The sequence below is a fragment of the Mixophyes fleayi genome, chromosome 4, assembly GCF_038048845.1.
Source record: "Mixophyes fleayi isolate aMixFle1 chromosome 4, aMixFle1.hap1, whole genome shotgun sequence".
Taxonomy (NCBI): Eukaryota; Metazoa; Chordata; class Amphibia; order Anura; family Limnodynastidae; genus Mixophyes; species Mixophyes fleayi.
The window spans coordinates 198,286,520-198,313,925 of record NC_134405.1 but is presented as its reverse complement, the minus strand read 5'-3'; the positions used below and the strand labels follow the sequence as shown (position 1 = coordinate 198,313,925).

At 40.3% G+C, this 27,406-nt stretch overlaps 1 protein-coding gene across 2 annotated transcripts in view; it reads left to right on the top strand.

Moving 5' to 3' along the window:
• Positions 1 to 27,406, top strand: part of RPAP3 (RNA polymerase II associated protein 3) — a 56,869-nt gene that overhangs the window by 6,319 nt on the left and 23,144 nt on the right. For both annotated transcript variants that reach the window (XM_075209092.1, XM_075209091.1), the window contains exons 3-13: positions 817 to 960; positions 1,830 to 1,955; positions 7,120 to 7,247; positions 7,352 to 7,473; positions 7,958 to 8,028; positions 9,341 to 9,469; positions 9,964 to 10,091; positions 11,948 to 12,069; positions 14,500 to 14,570; positions 16,189 to 16,305; positions 26,351 to 26,568. In XM_075209092.1, coding sequence (XP_075065193.1) covers positions 817 to 960; positions 1,830 to 1,955; positions 7,120 to 7,247; positions 7,352 to 7,473; positions 7,958 to 8,028; positions 9,341 to 9,469; positions 9,964 to 10,091; positions 11,948 to 12,069; positions 14,500 to 14,570; positions 16,189 to 16,305; positions 26,351 to 26,568 — 1,376 coding nt within the window. The remainder of the gene's footprint in view (positions 1 to 816; positions 961 to 1,829; positions 1,956 to 7,119; positions 7,248 to 7,351; positions 7,474 to 7,957; positions 8,029 to 9,340; positions 9,470 to 9,963; positions 10,092 to 11,947; positions 12,070 to 14,499; positions 14,571 to 16,188; positions 16,306 to 26,350; positions 26,569 to 27,406) is intronic.

Genomic DNA, 27,406 nt, shown 5'->3' with positions numbered 1-27,406 from the left:
TGGTCCCTTTTTCTCTCCCCTGGCACCACCGCTCCCTCTCGTGTCCACCCTCCCTTAGGATGTAAGCTCGTATGAGCAGGGCACTTCGTCACTCGTGTCTCCATACCTGTTCTTCTGCTCCGTCCTTACTCCATATGTCTGTCCCAGAGTTTCTGAAGCACTGGTACTTTGTGTTTATTGTTCTGTACTGTTTAACCCTGTATGGTTTACTGTTTGTACTATGTACGGCGCTGCGGAAACCATGTGGTGCCCAACAAATAAATGATGATGATAATAATAATAATAATTTGTTGAGGAGGTGTATTTAAAAGAAAAAAGTAATTTTACCGTGCTGCCTACAGTCTTCACCAGCTTGTCTGCTGTACATTTATTTAATCCACAATGCAATGGTGGTTAATATGCAGGAGTGTACTTTGCAACCCAACAATGTTTTAAGTGGCCAGGTCCGTAAGTTCATCTAATTGTTTTTCCTTCTTTTTATTTATATATTTTTATGACCAGCATACATTATAAAAAAAACAGGTCTTGGTTGAAGTACCCCATTTAAGACTTATAATAATGAGAGTGATTTCATAAATTAATTGAATAGAATTAAAGGAGATTTTGAGATACAGTGGTAAATGGTGATAGACAGTGGTCGAGGTGAGGGTCCATATGGGGGTATACCATACTGCTACCTCTGCCTTCAAATCCCATTCACTTACAATTTCCATACCGCTACTTCTAAATTTACACCAATTTTGACCCCTGGTGATAGTTATGTTACTGATGCAAGACTGGGATAGGGAAATAAATGTGAATCACATTTTTGTATAGGCATTGCCGCCTGTTAGAAACAAAGACTACAGGAAAAAGAAAAAGAGCAGAAGCAAACCATCAACGGAAAAGAAGAACTATGAAGAGACCAAAAAGCCCAAGCGAAAATTACTTGATTATGAATATTGGGACAAGCTGGATGTGGTGAGTGTAAGCCATAGTAATACATACGTGTATAGTTAAAGCACTGTCTTAATATTTTGAGGATGGTTTTCAATTAGATGGAAAATGTATCCTGATATCGACATGTCTGTCTTTAGCATCATTTAAGTTATGTCAATTTAGATAGCTGAGCTCTGAATGTGTCCATGATTTAGGCTTTGTGATGAGTCTTAATGTAAGCAATAAAAGGACAAAATACCTGACCAGCTCTATTCATTCACAGGTAATGAACGGATTGCTTTCATATTTTTGTGAATGAGCATCTCGCATCATTGACTTGGATCAGTAAATAAAATAGTGTTTGCTACGGCAGACTTTTTAACTTGCCTATCAAATTGAAAAGAGACAAATGAAAACATTTCCATTACCTCTTATCAAATGTTGTTTTATTTTTACCTCTATGTAGAGCAATATCTATCCCACGTCTTGATACAGTCTGTAAAACCAGTTGCAGAACTGATGTGAGTCAGTATGTATTATGAATATATGCCTCTAGCAAGGTGTTTTCGACCCACTTCAAACGCTGTGCTTTTTTAAATGTAAAGCAACACTGTTTTTGTGAAAGAGCCCCCTGCTTCTGCTACAGAGTAAGGTATCACTCAGTCATGGTAAGTTTTTAAAAATGTCTAAATCTGGACCCTTCCAAAACTCTTTAAAGATTTGTGAATTATTTCATTGTTGTAGACAGGTCTATTGAATTCACCTGCATTACTGGAATATTTTGAAAATAAATGATATGTTTGGCAACATATAGCCTTCAGTATATCCTCTTTATATACTGGTACTAATGTTACCACATCATGTTTTGTATGTTCTTAAAAGCTGAATGTATTATGTCTGATGAAATACAGGACAAAGCAATACAAGAGCTTGATAAAGAGGACAACACTAATGAATCCATGTCCACTGAGTCTGATTCTGGAGATGAGGATGGAATAAGTATTAATACACAAAAAGCTCTGGCAGAGAAAGAAAAGGTAGTTTGTTTTTTCATTTCTTTAAGTTAATAGAACTGTGTGTTTTCCAGAGTAATTGTATTTATCATTATTATTGTAAATTTATATGGCGCAACAGAGCTCTGCAGCACTGTACATTAGAGAAAACAGGGCATACATAACACAGGGACATACAAGGTAGACAAAATAAATGAAGACTTGAAAACAAAGGGTATGGAAGACCCTGCTCATTAGAGAGCTTACATTCTAAGTGGAAGAGGACACAGCTGAAACTGGAGCAAATGTGGTTCAGAGTGAAGATTGGGACAGTTGTGAGGATGTATTAGTGTGAATAGTGTTATTGGGGATAAAGCTCTAATAAAGAGATGTGTTTTCAAAGAGCATCTAAAGATTTGAAGGCCATGGGAAAGCCTGGGCATGGTAGGGAATTCCATAAATGGGGAACAGCACGGGAGAAGTTTTGTAGGCGAGAGTGAAAGGTGGTTACTAGAGACGAGACAAGGCGCAGGTCAGAGGTAGATCTGAGAGAGCAAGAAGGAGAGTATTTTGATATGAGTTTTGAGATGTATGAAGGAGTGGTGATGTTCAGGGCTTTGTAGGTAAGGGTGGGTAATTTGAATTGGATTCTGGAGGACATAGGGAGCCAGTGTAGGGATTTGCAAAGTGGTGCAGCAGATGTGGAGTGATGAGAGATGAAGATTAGTTTTGCAGCAGCATTTAGGATGGACTTAAGTGTGGCTATATGGGTGTGGGGAATGCTAGATGGCAGGAGGTTGCAGTAGTCAAGACTGGAATTGATGAGAGAATGGTTAAGAGTTTTGGTTGCATGTTGAGTAAGAGAAGGGCGTATTCTAGCAATGTTTTTAAGGTGGAATCGACAAGAGTGGGAGACAGCCTGGATGTGAGGAATAAAGTAGATGGTGGAGTAAAGTGCGACACCAAGGCAGCGGGTCTGGGAGACTGAGAAAATGTGGTGTTATTAACATTGAGGGAGATTTGAAGGGAGCTGGTGATTCTGGCAGGATGGAAGATAATGTTTTGGATATGTTGAGCCTTAGGTAGCATTGGGACATCCATGTGGAGATAGCTGAATGACAGTTGGTTACAAAGAGATAGTACAAAAGGGGAGAGGTCAGGGGAAGAGATATAGATTTGGGTGTCATCAGTGTAGTGGAGGCCAAATGAATGAATTAGTGCCCCAAGACAAGAGCTTTACAATGAAAAAGTAAAGGGCCAGGAACAGAGCTTTCTGGGACCCAAACAGATAGTGGAAGTGGAGGGGAGGATGTGCCAGAGGTAGAAACACTAAAGGAGCAGTTCGATAGGTAGGAAGTGAACCAGGAAAGAACTGTGTCATAAAGGCCAAAGGAGTGAAGGGTGTGTAGGATAAGAGGGTGATCAACAGTGTCAAAATCAGCAGAGAGGTCCAGGAGAATGGGTATGGAGAAATTACCCTTAGACTTTGCAGTAAGTAGATCATCGATCACATTTGTGAGCAGTTTCAGTGGAATGTGGGGGACAAAATCTTGATTGCAAAGAGTCGAGAATGGAGTGAGAAGAGAAAGTGAGACAGTTGTTTGTAGACTAATCACTCAAGTTGTTTGGAGGCAAAGGGATGGAGAAAAATAGAGCGGTACTTGGAGAGAGGCTGGATCGAGAGAAAAGTTCTTTAGAATTGGTAAGATGAGCGCATGTTTAAAGGAGGACAGAAATGTGCCAGTGGAGAGAGACATGTTGAAGAGGTGAGTTAGATTTGGGCATGCAGTGGAGGAGAGAGAGCAGAGAATTTGAGAGAGAATAGAGTCGAGGGAGCAGGTTGTAGGGAGGGATGATGAGATGAGTGTAGAGACTTTGTCTTCAGTTACTGGTGAGAGTGGGTGGGTGGACTCTGTGGAATTTGGCATGAGGAAATATCTTGTCAAATTTTTTTTTTTTTCTTTCTTTGAAGTAGGTGTGAGGGAAGAAAGGGGAGGAGGTGCAGGTGGCCAGTGAAGTGAGTTGAAGGTGTCAAAGTGGTGATGTGGGTTATAAGACTGGGTTTGATATTCGACATTTGAAGAATGTTTGTTTGGCAATTGAAAGGGCAATACTGTCAGATGAAAGGATGAATATATAGTGGAGGAAATCAGGATGGGAACGAGATTTCTTCCAGTGGCACTCTGCAGAGCTGGAGCACTTTTGCAGGTAGCGGGTTTGTTTGGTGTGCCATGGTTTGGGTTTGGATCGTCGGAGACTGTATGTGGTAGCTGGAGCTGCATTGTCTAGGGCTGAGGTGATTGTTTTGTTGTAGAGAGAGGCGACCTGATTAGGGCAGGACAATGAAGACATAGGAGAAAATAATTGTTTTAGTGAAGATGAGAAGTGGATTGGGTTAAGGGTACTTAGGTGTCATTGTGTACATGTGGATTTGGGTGCAAGAGGGAGGGCATGAGGTAAGGTAAGACTAAAGGAAAGGAGGTTGTGGTCGGAGAGTGGGAATGCTAAGTTAGTGAAACTAGAGATGGAGCAGTAGCGGGAGAAGACAAGGTCAAAGGAGTGCTCATCACAGTGGGTGGGAGATGAGGTCCACTGGGAGAGACCAAAGGAGAAAATCGGAGAAAGAAGTTTAGTGGTAAAAGAGACCGTGGTATTATCAATGAAAATGTTGAAATTGGCTAGTATGAGAGTAAGCAGGTCAAAAAATAGGTAATAAGTGAGCCTTGCTGGCTCACTTATGACTTGGAAGGTGCAACTTGGAGAAAGTAAAATGCCTACTCCACCACCTTGTCTGTTTCCTGGTTTGGAAATATGGCTGAGGGGGAGACCCCCATAGGAGAGAGCTGCAGGGGATATAGTATCAGAGGAGGTGAGCATAGTTTCTGTAATGGCCAGGAGGTTGAGGTATTTAATCATAATTAAATCATGAATGGATGTAAGTTGGTTACAGACAGATTTGGCGTTCCATAGTGCACAGGAGAAGGGAAATGAGGGTAGTAGAGATATGTGGATAAGGTTGGCGGGATTGATAGTACAGGGTGGACGGAAAGGTTTAGGATGAAAAGAGGAGCGTGAGCAGAGAGTGGGTCCAGGGTTAAGTGAGATGTCACCAGCAGCCATGAGAAGGAGCCGTGTGAGGAACAGGATATGTGAGGAGGATTTGTGGGTGTGAGGTTTATTTATGTAGGCTGGTGAGTATGGTGGGTGCAGGAGACAAAACAGTTCATGTGTGCAGACTAGTGAGGAGGGAAGTAGTGAAGGGGAAATCCTAATAGGGGCTGGAGAAATAGGATGATAGAGAAAGAAGAGTAGTTTGAAGAAAAGTTTGGTGATACTAGACAGTGGAGAGTGTAAATTGAGTAGGTGTATGATGGACAGATGTCAGAGATATGAATGAATGTGTATTAACTGAGGTAGGTAATGAGAGATTGGAAAGGAACAGTTGATCCAAATTGTGTAGGACAATGAAGGATACTTTACCGCCACCTGGCAGGGGTTGATGGAGTAGGCAGGTTTCTGTACTTCTGACACAACGAAGTGAAGGATACTGATAGTTGGGTGCAGAGAGTCCTGCAGCCAAACAGAGATGGCAACAGCAATCACAGTTGTGCTCAATGAGCAGCTGAGCAGATGATGAAGCAGCAATGACAGTTGAGCTCTGGGTCCCACAGCTGAACAGCGATGCAGTCCAGTAGATCCTAAAACAGCCTTGTTTTTCTGTATGATGTTCCTCCAGCGCTGCTGTGATGTTTGCCAACCGTATTCAGATATATCCAATACTTTATATTTGTGAACATAAAGAAAAGTGGGAACTTGGGCAAAGAGCTGAGCCAGTGTACAGCTTACTCTAAATGCGTCTGCATGTCTCATAATTATTTCATAAAGTACTTTGCTTTTTTTCCCACCTTTTTTTTATTATGCATTTGTGCTGCTAAACATTTAAATAAAAAAACATGTTCGTCCCTCTTAAATAGTAACTGGCGCCAGTTATAGCCTGGGCTGTTTTTATTTAATTAGGGGACAACATAGGATTCTCTTATAAAAACTTCAACTTATGCCAGACTATGGCAGGTTAGGCTGGTCACAGTACAGCAGAGACTGCAAAAGATGGGCAAACCAACCACCTACTAAATAGCACTGGGGCTCATCATGGTACCCTTGGGAGCTCTGGATGCCACGGTAATAATGAAAAATTATAAAATAATTTAGTATTTTTGTCACTACAAGTCCCAGCAAAGCAGGCAGCCATTGGCTGCTTCAGCACAATAGTGCTTGTACAATTGAATGGCCAGTCTGTCAGTGGCCGCAAGGCCTGTTTCCTCTAAGAAATTCTGCTCTGTGTTAACCAGGCAGTGAGTTTTATGGTTATAGTGTGAGTAGCCCAGCCTCTAGCATGTTTTAGTGGGTGGGAACCATTTTTTTAAAAATGTAGTTACATTTTTATTATGGCAGTCGGTTTAATAATAATGAATGCTGTATCTTTAATCCACAGACTTCTCAATACACATAGCGTACATCTTGATGGGGCTCCATATTTATAGTATATTTCTAGTTATATCATACTTACCAACTTTGAATAGTTGGTTTCCAGGAGCCTGTCATGGGAGGTGGGCGTGACGGGGGCGGGGCTCCAAAATGCACATTATTTTGGACCCACCCCGTGATGTCATGACGCAAACCGCGTCATTTGGGAGCTAATTCTGCCCACTTTACTAGGAAGTGGGGCACTTACTAGTGAAGTGGGCAGTTCCGTCAGATTGCCACACTCGCCTGGGAGTCCGGGAGACTCTTGCAAACTGCGGGAGTCTCCCGGACATTCCGGGAGAGTTGGCAAATATGAGTTATATGCCACTCATAATATACACGTAAGGACACAAAAATGATTCTAAATGAGGCCTTAAGAGGGACCTTCTGTATCATGAGACTGTAATATTGAAATATGTTAGCTTGGAGCATTAGGATAGGTAGGTAGGAGAGGATGTTTTAAAGATTTTTCTCTTTTTCATTAAAAAAGCTTTACATTGTTCTTAATAAAAGCAAATTTGTTTATCTACATTGCCCAATAGTGGGTTGGCTTACTCTTATGAAATAATTTAGTTGCCTACCAAATCATTGCTTCTGTATTTTTTTATTTTTTTCATTTGTTGAATGTTTAAAATTTATAAAATTAAACATTATTTCAATGCTCAATTTGTCTTGTTTACTTCAGGGAAATAATTATTTTAAAGCAGGAAAGTATGATGAAGCAGTGGAATGCTACACAAAAGGCATGAATGCTGATCCATATAATGCAGTCTTGCCGACCAATCGCGCATCTGCTTTCTTTAGACAAAAAAAGTAAGTCTTGTGCCTTTTATGCTGTTTTATAGACAACTGTTTATTATATGACTCCTGTTTTCCCTAAAGCTTAGGTGGTTTTTCTTACCATACATTTTTCCTAGGTTTGCTGTCGCTGAATCGGACTGCAATCTGGCTATTGCATTAAACCGCAATTATTGGAAAGCTTACACACGCAGGGGAGCTGCTCGCTTTGCATTAAACAATTTTCAAGGAGCAAAGGAAGGTTGTCAATTAAGCTAATTAATAGTTATTATTAGTGAAATGTTTATTTTAGCCTATATAAAAAAATATATTAAAAGTAATAATATATATATATTTTAGGCATTTATTATAATATATTACGAATAAAAGTTAATACTTCTCTCCACATCTACATATTTATGCTATGTATATTTATGAGGAAGTTTCTCATAAGCACTTATATAATTTATGTGTAGATAACAGTACTTATATATCTAAAAATTGATTATAGGAGTAACGCAACATGACAAATTTTTGTCAGTGAAATTAAAATGTGTTTTTTATGTTGATTGTTGTAGCCAATCTCTGCCACAATTGTTTCTTGTGTTTTTTATCAAGTGCTTGGGAAATCCACATATATTGGAAAATCTGCTTGATAAGTTATATAACCTCCCGATTACGGATTCAAATGTAGTTTGAATAATCCTATATTTTTGCACATTAAGTTGTAATTTTTTCCTGCCTAGATTATGAAAAAGTCCTAGAACTGGATCCAAACAATTTTGATGCCACAAATGAACTAAAGAAAATTGTGCGGGTAATACGATCTTATATAAATTTGGATGTTTGTTTTTATTAGTTATATACTTTGTACTTATGTTTGTTTTGTGTTGTGGTACTACCATTAGTAAAATACATACCTCTATTACATTGTTCATATACTGTCTTTGTTGAAAACATTCTCCATTCATGTCTGTTTACCGTATTTTAAAGATGTGGACACAACTTCTAATGCCTGTCCATTTCAGCCACACCTATTGCTAACAGGTTTGTTTAATCAAGTTTACAGCCACTCAATCTACCTAGTCAAACAGCAGTAGAATAGGCCATACTCAGTACCTTTCAATGTATGACTGTCATAGGATGCCACCTTTCCAGAAAGTAAGTTTGTCAAATGTCTGCCTGTCTAGGGCTGCCCAAATCAAACGCAAGTGGCATTAATGTGAAGTGTAAATAGCTAGAAGCGGCAACAGCTCACCTGCAAAGCGGTAGACCACACAAGCTCACAGAATAGGACCACAGAGCGCTGAAACATATAGCATGTAAGCTTCACCTGTCCTCCGTTACAACACTCACCAATACATGCCTCGAAAAGCATCATCCGCACAAGAACTTTTCATCGGGAGCTTCATGGATTGAGTGTCTATGGCCGGGCAGCTGCTCACAAACCTCAGATCACCATCCCCAATGGCAAGTGGCATAATGCGCACCGTCATTGGACTCTGGAGCAGTGGAAATGTGTTCTCTGGAGTGAGAATCACACTTCACTATTTGGTAGTCTGACGGACAAATCTGGAATTGGCGAATGCCAGGAAAACAGGAAGAATAATGCTCTGGGCTGATTTTCATGGTTTGGCCTGGGCTCCGTAGTTCCAGTGAAGGAAAATCTTAATGCTGCAGAGAGCCCTGATCTTCGATCACCCCGCTGTTCACCTTTGGGATGTATTGAAACACACACTGTGAGCCAAACTTTATCGACCAACCTTGTTAATGCTCTTGTGGCCGAATGGATGCAAATCCCCACGACCATGTTCTAAGAGCTAGTGAAAAGCCTTCCCAAAAATGTTAATGGAATGACATTTTTAATAGGCACATATGGATGTGATGTCTGGGTGTCCACATACACTACATGGACAAAAGTATCTGTTTTCGTTATTCCACCCCAATTAGGATTATGTGGCGTGTCCAGATATTTAGAACCTTCCTGGAGAATTCTGAGGTAGTGGGGTCCACTTTACTAGACACATTCACAAATGGAGAAAAAAAACTGCCAACTTTTAAAAACATTGTTGTGACTTTTGTATCAAGAAAATTGTGTTAATATTATATTGTGTGCATTTATATTTTAGGAGTTGGAAACTTCCACTAGTCCATTAGAGGAAGATGTAAAGGTGATAAATACTGATGTTTCTGAAGAAGAAAATAAATGTAAAGGCACCCAACAGTTGAAGCAACAAGCTATCGTACAGAAAGATCTGGTATATTTAACATTTCTTTCATTTTAAGAAACATTGACATTACTTACTTGAGACTATATTTATCTTGTAGAACACTTATTGCTAAATAATGGCTTGTCCCATGTCGGAAAGGCTTTTTGTATTTTGTGAGTCACACATTCATCTTTAGAGTGCCCACACTTGTCAGGTTGTTATGCAGATGCTTCTGTATAGTAACCCCTGCCTTTTTCCACAGTGACGGGAGCACTGCCCATACAACAGGTTTTAAGGAAAAGGCAGGCCGCTCAAGGGCTGTATATAGAAGTTTTTTGGGGCTTTGTTTTTTTTTTTTTTTTTTATAATAAATCATACACTGTATGAAAAATAATTTATATGAATTCTAATAACAATAAACTTTCATTCTTTTCATCCTTGTGCTTGACACAATTTTTTTTTTATAACCTCCATTCATATTCCATTCTACATTGTTATGTTGCAAGTTTATTGTTCATATGACAAAATGCTTTATCCTTCAGGGCAATGCTTACTTTAAAGAAGGAAAATATGAAATTGCCATTGAGTGCTACACACAAGGCATTGCAGCAGATGGTACAAATGCACTGTTACCAGCAAATCGAGCCATGGCATATCTGAAGATTCAAAAGTAAGTATCCTTTTCAAACAATGGGTGCACTACAGATGATACACTTCTCTTTGATTGGCTGGAACACTTTCTCTCCAAGGGCATGATTGGGTAGAGCACAACTAAAATACAAATGTATCCAAAATTGTGACCTAATACATATGTAAAAACCTGACAGGCCTTAAGATGTTTGACATTGTACGTAAACTTGTTATGAATCAACATGTCAAATTAACATTATATGGTCAGGGAATCCAGAACCCAATAATTCTAACAAACCCTGTAAGCTTAACCTTTTACAATCAGGAATTTGGAGAAGTGTAAAACCTTTACAAAAGGAATGGTAATGTGCATCTATTTGACACCACAAATTGATGTCGGATACGTTAAATTGTACACATACACGTTTGACTGTACATTTTTCATAGAAGGCAACTTTGTAGATTTAGTGGAAATTCTGATTTTATTGTTACCATTTCTGATATTACCAGGTAGCCTTCCCCCTGCCCCATATTAGACATATGATGTACTTCATATCTAGTTGTAGCAACCTGACTTGTGTACAATTTGTATCCATTCTGTCATGCATAATGAGCATATTCACAGAGAAGCCATTATACATCTGTGTGAGTCATCATTAGCCTTCACTTATCAACTAGTCAGAATTGAAAAGATACACAACCTTTGTTTGCGTAATTGTATTTGCTTAGAAACACTTTACCTCTCACCACATATGGGTCTACATATTAGACTTTGCACAGACTTTGGAGCTGCACATCACTTAAATACTGTACAATTGCATTTATTACCTGTTCACATTTATACTTTTATGTTACATTTTTGACTAATACTGGCACCTCTGCATATTCTGCTTGGCACCAGATGTTGCTCAGCATATTTTACCTGGAATCATATGTGAGTTAGCATACAATGGCTTTTAACTTTTGAAGCAGGCTTCTAAGTTTATACATTTGTCTAGACCTGCTTATAAGTGCCTCAGGAGGCTGCTAACTGTTTACTGAACTGCTGCTGAACCAGAAGGCTATCCCATACTTGTCATCTTCTGAGATCTCCCCTCCTGGGGTGTGGTCATACAAATATTGTAGTTGGCCCCTCCCCTCAGCTAACCATCATCATTTTCAGCCTATTACAGCAAAGGGTGTGCACTTCACTAAGTGAGCAGGATTCGGGAGGTTGCCCTTCTCTCTCGGGAGTCTGGGAGGACTCGCAGGAATGCGGGAGTCTCCTGGACATTCCTGGAGAGTTGTCAACTATGAGCTATCCCCTTTGGCTCCGTGAACATATAGCAAAATAGGCATCAGGAAGCACTAATGAATTCATGAGGGTATGATCTGCAGCAATAGCATCTTGTTAAGTGTTTTCTTGAATGCAACAAATACCCTATTCTCCAACTGCAAGTGGGGGGGGGGGGGGGGATTAAAAAATATTTTATTTTTCCTACCATTGGGGGACACTGCGATACATATTACTAACAATGGGGACTGTGCAGTAGGGTCTACATTTATGTAACTGGCTATGAGGCATGTACGCTTACCATATAGAGGGCCCTGTGCCCAAGAGTTGGATGTGGAATTTTTGGTATATGGTAAATGTTTGAAAGTTGAATTATGAATCCTTGATGTCTTCTCTATAGTGATGTTTTCCAATGTTAAGGTCCTTTTTGTCTGTTAACTATGTAGTGTTCAGCTATCACTGAGCAATCTCTAAGTAATTCCTTTAGTGACATGTCTGTGAATTGAGTGACCTTTACTATCCTGATAGTACAAACAAAGGTCAAAGAAGGTTAAATGTTGTGAATCAATACCTGCTTTTCATTTTGTGCTTAATATAATTTCTTCCCTTGTATGTACTTTTAGATACAAGGAAGCAGAAGAAGACTGTACGCAAGCTATAGCTTTAGACATCACATATGGTAAAGCTTTTGCTAGAAGAGGGACTGCAAGAGTAATGCTCAGAAAACTGATGGAGGCAAAAGAAGGTGATCAATACAAACTGTTTTTTTGAAATGTATTTAAGGCATTGTAATCAATGGTGTATAAATTTGCTCAATATAATTTAGTGCTTTTCAATAGTAATTATCCAAATTAAACTCCTCACAAACATTTCTCCCTAACCTGATAATGGAATCTATAAACAAACATGGCCTTTACTTCTCTCTCATTAGTCTATCACTGCATAAGACATGTGATCCTGGGTGAAGTTAAAGAGAAAATGTACCCTTTTTAAATAAATTGATTATTTTTGTGTTTATAATACTGTGAAAACATAACATATAGGCATGATCTGGAGTTACAGCTTTAGAGAGAGCAAAAGTATCTATACTTGGTCACATCATTTTATATGCACTTCATCATAGTCTTACTACTTCACAGATCCATTTCCCTATATTTTATAAATATTTCTCATATGTGTCAGTTATTCTAAAAATTTTAAACACCAGGAATAATAATAAACAGACACTATCAGATCTGCATTTACCCTTTTCCACACTTGCATCATTGTTGTGTTTCCTGCACCCAGGGCCGGATTAACCATAGGGCTAACTGGGCTACAGCCCAGGGGCCTATGGCATCCAGGGGGCCCTTGAAAGTGCTCAGCAGCAGTATTGATCGGTCGGGGGCGGGGGCGGCCCCGGTGCGATCAGTGCTGCTGATCACTTTCACTGCGGTCCTTCTCCGGTGCGCTGTAGTCTCCTTACTGAGGAGATCTCAGGGGGGCCCTCACAGGGGAATGGAGGCCCCCTTAGCCCAGGGGCCTCCATTCCCTTAATACGGCCCTGCCTGCACCATACTGTATTCATCATAACATCACAAGCTGCCTTATGAGATCACATTGTAGCATATTGGGCTATATGGACTGGCACAGGACAGTGCAGAGTAGCGTAAGTTTGTTTAAGGTGATCTGTCTGACTTAGACAGGTGGACATGGAGGTTTGTGCAGGAGATGAATGATGTTATGGTCAAGCAGAATGTATTTGCTTACTGCAATAAAGAAGATGAATAAAGCATATAATATGACTAATAGGTATGGGTCTGTTGGACCTAATGTTAATACCAGCCCTATAATAAAGATAAATTATTCTCCATAGAGAACCTTTATTCTCTGCATATTTACTTTTAGATAGAATGGGCCTGATGCTGAGTTGGACACATTTGCATCCAAAATCTTCTCGGAAAATCCATGTCATATTTGCATGTTTTCTCTTAGTTGCACATATCTTGAGATAATATGTTAAATGCATCATGCTGCATGCACATATATTTAAAGCATATAATACATTTTTAGGCGTATCATGATGAGACGCCATCAATGGTATTTTTAAAATAAAGAGCTATATAAATTTTAAAAAAAAAAATGTCACTCCTTTATCCCCAAAGTGATCTAAGCGCCTAATAGCCTGGGCTGGTTGGCCCTATTTCTGTGGGATGAACAACATTGGGTGCCCCCTCAAAATTCTTAGATATGACAGGCTGGCTTTGTCACACTAGAACAGGTAATCTCTACCTTGCATAATGTGACAGGCCCAGCCTGCAAAAAAAGCCTTCATCACCAACACCGATTTCTGTACTAAAGATTGATCACCTAAAAGATATACATATCTGCGCCTGCATCCACCTTAAATTAGGTTGTAATTACGTTAACATGCCTGTATGGTACTTGTTTGTTGCTAGTAAAATGTGTTTTCCTGTGTAGTTTTATGGATGACAGAAGTGTGAAAATTGTTCTCGTCATGAAGGGGTAAAAATCCTTTGGAAATTAAGGTGTTAAGAATTTTAGTTTTGACAAGATGGGAAATCACTCTAGTTTCTCTAAGATGTCAAACTTTTTCCAGTGATATGATGAAGATTGTTGTTGTTGTTGTTATTATTATTATTATTATTATTATGCAACATTTATTTATATAGTGCCACTATACACAACCATAAAACAAGGTTGGGTAAAACTAACAAAGGGCCCTGATCGCAAGAGTATAATCTGTGGTGCTATTCCCAATTTGCGCTTTATCTCTGTGATCCACAGCTTCCTGTTGAATAGAGAAAAAAAATTATTGTTTGTGAGAATTAGTTCCTTTGGGAATCCAATCACCCTGTGTCACATGCAGAAAATTCTCTTTAGCTTTATTGGTTTTTAATAAACGTTGATATATATCACCAATTATTTTGCTCATGAACGAGATTGGTGACCATACGCTCAAAATCATCTGGGACAAGCCAAGAAGGAAAGTAAAATTATTGATATTCATCTCATTCTCGACATTTGACATGTACTATCCTCCTTCTAGATACTTACAACTAGAACATCTATATTACATACATTATTACATAACCTACATATTAACCTCTCGTTCCAAGAAACGGGCTAAAAAAAACCTTTAATATAATGCTTCTCTTTGCTTTTTTTTTATTAGATTTTGAAATGGTTTTAAAGTTGGAGCCTGGAAACAAGCAAGCACTATCAGAACTGGCTAAAATATCTCGGGTACGTCCATTGATTTGCTGCTGCTATGTGTATAAGGGATATGAGCTGTATATTGTGCAAAACTATACCACAGGCTGTTGGGAGGCCTGTGGCCCTTCAGTGTTGCTGACTACATAATGCTCTACTAGTCAACTGGCTGAACATCATAAAATATAATTCAGACACTGATGACCAAAAAAGGGCCCCAGCTGCCTGTGGGGCCCACAGTGCATAAAACTTCACAGAACATTCCCTAAAAAGAGGGACCAGGCAAATGCACGGAGCACTGAATCGGAACTCCCAATGCAAAACAACAATAGATCCTCGAAAAATGGATTTAATAGTAAATTTAATAGTAAATTATATTTCTATTCAGGTTAAATTGTATCTATTAGTGCTGGTAATAGGGGAAACCTCTGAGAACCTACTGTGACTATACAAAGCGCTAGATTTATTAAGCTGCGGGTTTGAAAAAGTGGGGATGTTGCCTATAGCAACCAATCAGATTCTAGCTTTCATTTATTTAGTACTATCTACAAAATGACAGCTAGAATCTGATTGGTTGCTATAGGCAACATCACCACTTTTTCAAACCCGCAGTTTAGTAAATTTAGCCGTAAGTCTCCTTTTTGCTAACCTTTCTAAAAAAGTGTTAATGAGAGAGTTGTATGAATGAACTTATTCCAGACAGCAAGCCTACACTCAATGATGTAACATCATTAAAGGATAATTCCTCTCAAATATAAAAAATGTATTTTGGGTGAAATCAGGTGTCATAAGTTACATGAGAAAATATCACTTAGCTGTTTTCCAATGATTTAGTGGGTCTTTTGTTTCCACAAATATCTGTGATCCTCTCTCCAGATCTAACTGGTCTAGGGCCAAGGTCCCTCTTGGGTTTCCCACTTATACATTAATTGAGGAAGATGGGGACATTGCAGTTTAGAATATAGTGATCTGACAGCCGTTGGATTTCTTACTGCCAGTTTAGAAGGGCAATACTTCCTCATTGACAAAAACAAAGTGGTCAGTATCAATATTTATGTTTTTAGTTGTGGACAGTTAAATATAATAGAAGCTTGTTATATTTATTATTTTAATGTTGTCTTATAATTAGATATAAATCCAGAATAAACATACTAATCAATTTGACAGCTATTAATGTAATTATTTATATATTTTAACTGCTCATCCGTCATAGATTTGTTTTTAAACACACTTTATATTCTACTTCCTATATTTATTGATTTATCACTCATTGGAAGTAGGGCAATTATAGATGTTAAAATCCTTTCTGTATCTTTAGGGAACAATAATTATTTTGATTAAACTAGTTTTACCACTCAATTTTTGTAAATTATTATCAATGGAGGATATTTATTCATTCAATCTGAAGTGACACATTCTGACTTTACTTAGGCAAATCTTGCTAAATATGACATGATTAAAGGGACATGCCTGTCACTTAAATACTACATTATAGTAATATCTAACTGTAGGTAATGAGAAATCTTGTTGCTAAATACTAAAACTGGGTGTTTTACTACTAGGCAAAATGCTCCCTTTAGTCTTTGAAAATCAATCATTAAATATAAGTTGCATATTTATGTTGGGTTTTTTTTTCTATATTTTTGTCTAGGAACTTGATGGAAAATCAGTAAATACAAGCCAACCTCAGTCTACCAATGAAAGCAAAGGAATTGATAAAAGACGCGTCATTAAGCCAATAACCAAACCCGCACATCTAAGATCCATTGTAAGTTCATACTTTTACATATAATTATTTGAGAAACATGAAACCTCAGAAAAACCTTGGAGGGACAACATTTGACCATTTAGAAATCTTTTACTGTTAGACATCTGTTCCCAGAACAAAGTAGAACATTTATTATGAGCTTTTTTAACACTTCTCCAGTTTTATTGGGCCATTCATATCTTTGTTAAAAATTTAACAAATTGTTTGTAGTTGTATAATTTACACATTGTGTTGTAAACTTAACAGAGCACTGAAGTGTTTTCTATCTTTGATGCATCAACAGACTTTAAATCAGAAAAAATAGGAATTTATAATAAGTGCAGGAAAATAATTTAAAAATAATTAATGCAGTAAACAAAAAAAGAATGAATACCATTATTACCTGGTGTTGGGACCACCGTGATAGTCGTACAAACATTAGTACAACTGGTGGCCAGGAGCTCAATATGGCTTCCCTGTGTTCTGTAGAAAAAAGGGTGTTGCCAACCCAAGAGAGGTGTTCGGCAAAACAAATATAGTTTCAAGTCCCTGTGAGCCTTAGCCTAGGTGTCCCATTTGCCTTGGAAATCTTAAAAATGCTGCACCCTCCACTGATGCTGTGGGGGGTAAGACATCATGACATCCCCAGCATAGAACAGTGGGCTTTAACCCAGGCCCCCCCAGTCCCATGGGATCAAGTGTATATCATCATCATCAGTTATTTATATAGCACAACTAATTCCGCAGCGCTGTACAGAGAACTCATTCACATCAGTCCCTGCCCCTTTGGAGCTTACAGTCTAAATTCCATAACATACACACACAGACAGACAGAGAGAGACTAGGGTCAATTTGATAGCAGCCAATTAACCTACTAGCATGTTTTTGTAGTGTGGGAGGAAACCGGAGCACCTGGAGGAAACCCACGCAAACACAGGGAGAACATACAAACTCCACACAGATAAGGCAATGGTCGTAAATCGAACTTATGACCCCAGTGCTGTGAGGCAGAAGTGCTAACCACGAGGCCACTGTGTGGGTAGGGGTGGGTTATGTACCCCGACAAGAGGACTCTGAAAGGCTCCTTCCCGACCGTCACCGATGACGATTCCTCGTCAAGCGACTTAAGCCAATCGCGATCAAGTAAGAAGCCGACTCCTCTTGATGTCATTCACCATGGCGATGGGATTATTGCTTATGTTAAGGGGGTAATGTAAGTATGAACTCATGTACAATGCAGTTTACAAAGCCTTCTACATTGTACATGGGTGCATACTTACATTACCCCCTCAACATCAGCGATAATCCCGTCGCCATGGGGAATGACGTCATGTGGAGCCGGCTTCTTACTCGATCGTGATTGGCTGAAGTCAGTTTGAAGAGAAGTCGTCATCGGTGAGCCCTTCTGAGTCCTCATGTTGGGGTAAGTCTTGTCAGGGTAGTCAGCATACATATGCTGAGTACCACCAGTGGGTAGAGGGGCCTTTTTTTTTTTTTTTTTAACCTTTTAATTATTTTATAGTTATGTGAATGCATTCCTATTGCAGTAGCAACTCATGAAAATGGGTGCCTTCATTTTGATGTTCTTCAATGCGTTTCACTACAAAGTGAATGTAGTCTTTTTGTCATAAGCATGAGAACATAACTGAGTATGTTACCCATACGTCCAAATGTAAAATATAACTATAAACCCTCAAATATTTTTTTGTTTTCTGCAACTGTAAAGTTCTTACCACCAGAGGGCAGTCATAGTCTGCTTGCTTCTTGTTCTTGCTGCAGCACAGTTGGATATCTAATATAGTGCTAAAATATAGGGTGGTGTGTTACATATCTGAACATCTTTTTTTTATTATTATTATGATAAAATTTGTTGACATCTTAGAAGTAATATCTTATGCATGGGGATCCTTTTTGCATAGAGAGAATTTAAGAGTTGAGCATTCTCAATCCATTGCATTCGCTAATTTCCTAATGTAACTATTTGGAGCAAGCTCAGTTTTCAATTTTTAATGTCTAAAATGTAGCATATTATTGTCATTAACATACACAGATTAGTAAATTTAGATGCTTTTTCAAAATATTTTTTTTAAAAATATATTCGTTGTACACAATAGTATTGCAGAAGCACAAATAGTAGAACATAACATAATTAAAATTGGTGAAATGGCATAAAGAGTATTAGAGAGAGCTTCACGGAGGAGATAACATCCAGTGATTACTGGGCTATAGAATTATGGCAGCTTTTGGTGTATAGAGAATGTTAAGGAATGCAACCAAAATATGGTAAGAACAGGTTAACATTGCTAAAAGCTCATAAAGTATGTGTCTTATTGGAGTGGTTGTAAGTTTATATTTTTAGATGAACCAAATAGGATTAGGAGAACCTTTAAGGAAGATCGCAGATTGTAAGATTGCAAGCAGGGCCTTCTTACCTCTGTCTGTCTGTCTGTATTACCCAGTATTGCTAATCAGCTCCCACTTCTTCCAATGCTGGTCACACAAAGGCCACTTCTGTTGTGAAGTAAGCAGATGACACATTTTAAGACATGATCATCGTTTGGTAATCTGATCATTTTGAGGCCACTCATACCTTTTATCAGGCCAATTTGTCCTCATCAGTGTATTGTTCATCTTAGCACACTTGCAGAGAAATATGGTTCTCTGTGCTGAATAGTACTGAGTACTATTACTGTACAGATTATCTTGCTACTTTGTAAAAAATATTAAAATATGTTTTAATAATATTATAAAATTGGATATATTTTTCAGTCATTGACTTGCCTGTTTAGCAACCCTTGTACCAATTAAGATGATGCTTTAATGAAACCTCATGTAAGTCATAGAAAGAAGTTTTTTGAAAATAAAATAAAGCTACATAAAGGTACTATCATTTATTCTGCTTTCTGCCTCTTTTCGTTTCTGTAAAACTAAATGTCATACAGAAGTCTTTAATCTCAGTATGTGGCCTTTCAGTCATAAAAGATACCAGGGGGAAGCAATTGATTAATGGGTTTTAAAGTTTAAAGGAAGAATATATGAGATGTTGAAGCATTTTTGCTTTTTGAAAGCAATTAGTGAAATGTTTCCGTAATGTATTAGAACGAAGAGTTTCAGATGTGGCTATCCATATTTTTTTATGTACTGCAGACATGTAGGATTAACAGGAAACATTTCTGAACCTAAAATAGCTGATAACAGCATAGCACAGCAACTTTCATTAAAAGCATTGTCCTTTTTGGTATAAGCTGTACTTTAATTCCTCCCACTTCCCTCAGTTGTTGGCACTCCCCTGAAATCCGCATTGTTAAGAGTAGCCTGACGACTTTGTCTTCGAGCTGACAAAGCACCTGAGACTGGATAATTCAAATCTGCTAAAATGGGAGGGTGGAATGAATCCTACACCCATCCACTATACGCTTTCACTATGCTTCTCCCATACAAGCAAATGTAATCCCTAAAACTGCTGCTGCTTCAGTGCTGAAAGCTGTTTCCGCACACAGCTAATGAACAACACAATCCAGCCCACGGGTCATTTACATGGGTGGTTTGAGGCATTATATAAAGTGTAGCTGGTCCCAAAGTGGGCAACCTCTTTAATAACAACGGCATGTTGTGTAGCAAACTTGTTAAGTTCTGTTTTGGTATAAAAATTGTTTTATGCCTGTTGACTTGGCTTGTGCTCTTTCACCAATCCTATGTTCTCGGCTGGTAAATAAAGAGATTGTGTATTTCTCTTTTCTACCATTGGGGGGCACTGCGAGACATTGGGGTGTAGTAGTGAGCTCAGGAGTCTTGTCACTTTAACTTGTTAAGTCTGTGCACTCCTCCCCTACTCTCAGAGAGATCCTCAGTTTTTTCTAAGTGACTGGAGAGTTAGGTCACTAAAGTATAGGCTCCTGCCTATACTCTGTTTAGTCTTATAGGTTGAACATGTTTTTATTTTTTGTCCTATAGGTGCAGCGCAGGGTTCGGTGAAGACCCAGGAAAACAGTGAGTAAGACATAGCTCTGCTCTCTGGGGACCCTCAGCGCAGGTATCAGAAGCCTAGCGCTCAGTTACCTTGCACCCTCTGCCGGAATTTCCATAGTTAGTTAGGGAAGGGGACTGTGTAGAAGCGTTTAGTGTTTAAATTCTACAAGCAGGGTAAGAGCCTGTTTTAGCGGAGGTATTCCGCGGCCACAGTTCCCCACAGTTTAGCGGTCAGAGGGAGAAAGAGTGCTTCAGCCTCTTCTCCTCTGCCGCGTCCTTGCCGGCAGGTCCCCGCTCGCCCCTAGAAAGACAACAAGCAGGTTTAAAAGATTGGGGACATAGCGGCGCTCACACTCATAAGAGGTGAGTCGGTCCGCTTTACAGGGCTCGCGCTGCTGGGCACTTAATATTATAATAGCGCGAGTCCAGCGCTTCATGGTGGCCATTTTGCGGAGCTTGATGGGGCCTGGAAGCGGAGGCAAGCAGGGCGGGCAGAAGCAGCAGGAATGGGAGGAGAGTGATCGAGAAAACTTCCTTCCTCCCAGCCTGTCCTTCCCGCGCGCAGGACCGAGTCTACTCGTGGGAACACTGAAGTGAACAGCGTGTCAGCGCTGGCCAGAGCCTCTGCTTTGCCTCTCCTCTACCGACAGACATAACTGCCTTACAGAATCAGGCTTGTATGACTAGTAGAGTGTTTTGTGAAGGTTTTACATGTGTATGCATTTGTCATGTGAGTTATTTCATGTTATAGGAATTTTCACAGACAGTACTGTACAACCTTTTTTGTTATTTGGAGTGGTGCTTTTTTTCTAAAGAGACTTCCTAGCACAAGGGACGTGTTATAGTCTCATTTTGTCTACATTTCTATAATTATTTTAAGAAATAGGACAATGGCTGAGAAGGGGACAGCCAAAAGCAAGGGTCGCTCTGTGCCTTCTGTTATGTATTTTACCTGTTCAAAATGTAATACAAAACTTTCTGTTGGACACACAGACCGAGACGCCCTTTGCGCAGCTTGTACTGCGGAGGCTCAGGTGCGTGACAGCCCAGTCCAGGGGGCATCGCCTGCAGTGGTGGAACCGCCTTGGCTGCAATCCTTCTCTTCAGCTGTGGAAAGACTGACGACCGTTATGCTGCGCGTAACAGAGGTACGTGAGAACACTATCCCACTTACACGCATAGGCAGTCAGTCTGAGGAATATGCTTCCACATCACAGGAGGGGTCATCCCAGAGGGAAGACAGGTTATTATCCGTTTCCCAGAGGAGTAAGAGAGCTGTTGTTGACGCAGGTCTGGACCTAGAACAGGATTCTGATCTCTCCTCGGCAGAGGAAGGTGAGGTAGATTTGAACACGGAAGGGGAATGTCGTTATGACTCATACATTAGGGTATGCTGATCCTGAGCCCTCAGCGCCCAAGGGTGTCTCTCTATTTAAAAGAGCTAAAGCGCAGTTGGCTACATTCCCCCATTCTCCAGAGATGTTGGAGATTATTTCTGAGGCTTGGCAGCGACCAAGTAAACAATTTTTGATGCCAGGAAAGTTCAAATCCCTTTATCCTCTGCCAGCTGAGGACACGGTAAAGTGGGAATCATCTCCTAAGGTGGATACCCCGGTGGCCCGTTTAGCTTCTTCATCTGCTATTCTTGTCCAAGAACGGATAGCCCTCAAGGATTACACAGATAAAAAGTGTGATTCTGCCCTTCCCTCAGCATACACTGCTGTGGGAAGTATGTTTAGACCCTATATAGCTGTGGCCTGGGCCAACAAGGCCGTGCAGTTATGGATGGAAGCTTTGATTAAAGGGCTTAGAGATGATACTCCGCGTACAGAGCTCTTAGATATGGCAGAGCAGGTACTGGAGACCTCAGAGTATGTGGCAAACACAGCTATGGATGCGGTGTCAGTGAATGCTAAGGCATCTGCCCTGATTGTAGCAGCTCGGCGTAACCTATGGTTACGGACATGGTCGGTGGATGCAGACTCTAAAAGGGGGTAACGTTAACAGAGGGCAGTACTCAGCGCCTAGGGCGCCTGCTATCAGAGGCAGAGGAGGTTCTTCTCGCCCAGCAGATAAGCCCTCCGCATGACGGGGCTGTTCAGGGGGAGCATCAAGTAGGAGCTCGTCTCTTTCAGTTCAGAGATCAGTGGTGGAAATCCACGCCAGATCTCTGGATTCGAGGGATTGTATCCAGGGGCTATGTGATAGACCTTGCCTACTCCCCCTGTCACAGATTCTTTATCACCCCTCTCCCCTCTTGTCCCCTCAGACGGGTGGCGCTTCAGGAAGCTATTCAAAGACTTCTAACAGCGCAGGTTGTTGTTCAGGTTCCTCCTCTAGAAAGAGGTCTAGGTTTTTACTCGAACCTGTTTCTGGTACCAAAGCCAGATGGGTCCTTCCGGCCCATTCTGAATCTTCGGTCATTAAACAAACAGCTGACTATTCAGAAATTCCGCATGGAATCCCTTCGCTCTGTAATAGCAGGGATGGAGAAGGTGAGTTCTTAGCGTCCATAGACATCAAGGATGCCTATCTACATGTACCGATATGAGAGGGACATCAGAGTCTCCTTCGGTTTGCAGTAGGAGACGCACAGTTCCAGTTCAGGGCTCTCCCTTTCGGTCTAGCTACTGCCCCCAGAGTCTTTACCAAGATTATGGCCATCATGGCCGGTCTTTTGCGGCAGAAGGGTATAACAATTATACCTTATCTATCATACAGTTTCTTCAGAGTCAGGGCTGGGTGTTGAACTTACCCAAGTCATCTCTTGTTCCAGCCCAACAAATGTGTTTTCTGGGTCTGCTTTTCGATACTCAGTCTCTGAGAGTTTACCTTCCAAGGGAAAAGGTCTTAGCTCTACAGAAGAGGACCAGAGCCATGCTTATGAAGAAGAGAGTCTCAGTCCTCAGTTGTATGAAACTCTTGGGGACAATGGTCTCTGTTTTCAAAGCAGTCCCTTTTGCGCAGTTTATACAATTTAGACAGGCAGATTATTCGTCTGTCCAGATCCACAAGGCTGTCTCTTGTCTGGTGGATGTCCCAAACCAATCTGGAAAAGGGCCAATCCCTACAGACCTGGGCTTGGACTCTAGTCACAACAGACGCAAGTCTGTTGGGATGGGGAGGTGTAACAGGAACTCTGAGGCTTCAGGGTCTCTGGTCCCCTCAAGAATCACTTCTCCCAATAAACATCCTAGAGCTCAGAGCAGTGTACTATACTCTGATAGGAGCCCAGAAATTTCTAAGAGGAAAACCCCTACAAATTCAGTCCGACAACGCCACCACGGTGCCATACATAAACCACCAGGGGGGCACTCGCAGTGCGGCTGCCATGCGAGAGACCAGGCGCATTTTGTCTTGGGCAGAGCATCAAGTGCCCAAGATTTCAGCCATTCACATTCCGGGGGTGAAGAATTGGGAAGCAGACTTCCTCAGCAGACACTCACTTCATTTCGGGGAATGGGCTTTGAACAGTCAGATCTTCTCCCTTTTGGTGGACCGTTTTGGCTGCCCGGACATAGATCTGATGGCGTCCAGGCTGAACCATCAGGTTCCACGCTACGGCGCAAGAGCTCGAGACCCAGGGGCGGAGATAATAGATGCCATGTCAGTTCCATGGACATATCAGATGATGTATGTTTTTCCTCCAATACCTATGATTGCCCGGGTTCTAAAGAAATTGAAGAGGGAGAAAGTTCTCGCTATTTTAATAGCTCCATTTCGGCCACGCAGAGTGTGGTTCTCAGATCTGCTATTATTAGCAGGGGCTCCTCCATTCCGGCTTCCCATGCAGGCAGATCTTCTGGTTCAGGGTCCGTTCCTTTACCAAGGTTTAGATCAGCTGGCTTTGACGGCCTGGCTACTGAAACCCTGATACTGAAGGCTAAGGGTTTCTCTCAAGAGGTTATAACTACCATGATTAAGACCAGAAAGCCTTCTTCATTCTCTATATATTATAGAGTGTGGAAGACATATATTTTGTGGTGTGAGTCTAAAGGATTCCATTCCTCTAGATTTAAGCTTTCTCGTCTGTTGGATTTTCTACAGGATGGAGTTCAGAGAGGTCTTCGTCTGGGTTCTCTTAAGGGCCAGATATCAGCCCTTTCTGTTTTCTTTCAGAAAAAGATTGCAGATTATTCTGACATTAAGATTTTCCTGCAAGGAGTGTTACATATGCAACCTCCATTTTGCCATCCTGTCGAGCCCTGGGACCTCAATTTGGTTCTTTGCGCTCTTTCTAAGCCTCCATTTGAACCCGTAGGGTCAATAGACTTGAGGTATCTTACGTGGAAGACAGTATTTTTGTTGGCGATAGCTTCTGCTCGCAGAGTGTCTGAGCTTGGAGCTCTTCGTTGTGACCCTCCTTTTCTTATTTTCCATGCTGATAGGGCGGTCCTTTGTACTAAACCATCTTTCGTTCCTAAGGTGGTTTCCTGGTTTCACCTTAATCAGGAAATTGTTGTACCTGTGTTCAAGTCAAAGAAAGATTCTTCAGAAGGGTCTATGCAGTACTTGGATGTGGTACGAGCTCTACAGGCTTATGTAGACCGTACATCTCAGGTCAGAAAGACCAGAGATCTTTTTGTTTTATATGACGCAAACAAGAGGGGTTGGCCTGCTTCAAAGCAGTCAATTGCCAGGTGGATCACGTCCACAATTCAAGAAGCTTACGTTGCAGCTTCTCTGTCCGTTCCAGGAAATTTGAAGGCGCATTCTACTAGGGCAGTAGGTGCCTCCTGGGCGGCCAGGCACGGGGCGTCTGCGGAGCAGTTGTGCAGGGCGGCGACATGGTCTTCCGTCCACACTTTCTCCAAATTTTACAGTCTTCAATTCTTTGCGGCGGCTGATGCAAGCTTTGGTCGCAGGGTTATGCGTGCAGCTGGTCCAGAGCATTCCCACCCTTGAGGAAGCTTTGGTATATCCCCAATGTCTCGCTGTGCCCCCCAATGGTAGGAAAGAGAAAATAAGATTTTTACTCACCGTAAAATCCATTTCTCTGACTCCATTGGGGGGCACTGCGCACCCTCCCTTGCTCTGTATATAGTTCTGTGTGTGAAAACTTTGATTATGGTTCTTTATAATTTAAGACCTGTCCAGGTTTTATTACCTCCTTTACGTTCACTTTGTTATTCAAAACTGAGGATCTCTCTGAGAGGAGGGGTTAAGTAGGGGAGGAGTGCACAGACTTAACAAGTTAAAGTGACAAGACTCCTGAGCTCACTACTACACCCCAATGTCTCGCAGTGCCCCCCAATGGAGTCAGAGAAATGGATTTTACGGTGAGTAAAAATCTTATTGTTTGTGATGTCCTACGATCTTATGACATTTTCATGTCTAATACTCTACACGGTTTCTTATTATTGGCAAGTAGCAGGAGTAGGCTGGTACATTGTGAAAGAGTAGTGTTCTCTACACATCCAAGGTTGGCTCTTTCCATCCAATGTTCAAAAGCTTTGTTTAAGTCTGCCAACAAACATGTTATTTATGTATCTTGTTTTTATGAGTGAAGTAACTAGCATAACCAATAGGTTGGCAGAAAGGACTGCATGGCAAAGCAATTGCAGAGCAATTGTTTCTTATAATGAGTAAGGTTAGGTACAGAAATCTTCTCCCGATGTGTTATCTATAACGACTGATATAAAAAAAAAAAAGTCCCGATCAGCTGCCGATTCATGAGTACACACTATACATATTTTACAAGATTTACCTTCAGATCTGTGCTCTTCATCTGTCATAACCATCGGCTGTAAAGATGATGACTCTATGCTCTGTGGACATCCTGATCATGAGTGCATACACACTGCAGGATTGGAGAAACGTAGTTCCAGCGATGAACAAGATTTTTAGTCTGCTTTAAAAATGTCATTCAACGATATGATGGCCTTTGGAAGAATAATCATTCATTGTCACTTATGGGATAGAGAGCCAACTGGTCGTTTATTGTTTGATTGACCTGATAATTGACTGAAAACACTAGTTTGAACCCAGCCTAAGACTGTACTAAAAGCTCTGGAAAATTGTTTCTTTTAGTGTATCTGGAATTTTCCAGGTATATCTAATATGTATCACATTACACTATTTGACTTTCTTCCTTTAGAAACCTCTAAGGCGGATGGCAATTGAAGAGGTTGGAGATGTGTCAACTCCAGTGAATTGTTTGACTGGAAGTACTCCTAGTAATATAAATGTTATCACCCAACCCGAGGATCCTAGGATAGAAGATTTGTGTGATAAAGAACCAATTTCCATGTCACCGGATGTTTCAAGTGCAAAGATAATAACGATGGAGGAAATCAGTGACTTACCATCCTCTCAGTAAGTTTTCCCAAATCAAACTGTATCCCAAATGTTACCCCTCTTTTGCAGTGACTAAATAATACCTTACTTGAGTTTATGGATGAATTGATGAAATCAGTGTTTTTGGTCTGAAATTATTAGATTGGAAAAGAGCACCTACTGGGAAATCTAGTTCAAAAGGATTTTTACGCAACTCCCTCTAAAAATGTACAATTCCCCCTCCCACTATGTCATACATAGGAGCCATATCATGCTCATGGCTTTATAGACTGGTTTGTCCAGTCATCTTAGTGCTCTATAGAAGAGAACTAGACTGATTATACTACTCGGACGTGAGCTGCAGCGTCTTTTCAGTGAAAACAGACCTACCAAGTGAACAACCTGACATGTGGAAATATTGTTTATTTGAAACTGCATTGAAGTAAAAAGTTCATTTTATTATTTTCTTATTTAAAAATGAAATAAAATATCTACCTTGTCATGGTACTGTAGACACAGCTTGCATATTAGTCAAGAACATACTGCAGCACAAAAATCTATTGAATGTGCTTCTTTGCATGCAGCTTACTAATAATATCAGTGTTTGTTCTAAAAACATCATTTTTAACCTTTTGAACCACCAAAAATTGTTTGTTTTTTGGGTTTTGATTATATTTTTAGTGTAGGTAATTTTATACAAGCATCATGCTCTAGTTGTAATTGTTTCTACATTTAGTAGAGTGTGCATTTTTCCATTTTTCGCAGTAATAGAGATTATTAAACAATTATGAGTCATTGCAGTTTATTTTTTGCAAACATGTTACAGAATATGTTACTACAGTTTATGCAATTATTTGTATTAAATACAAAATCGCAT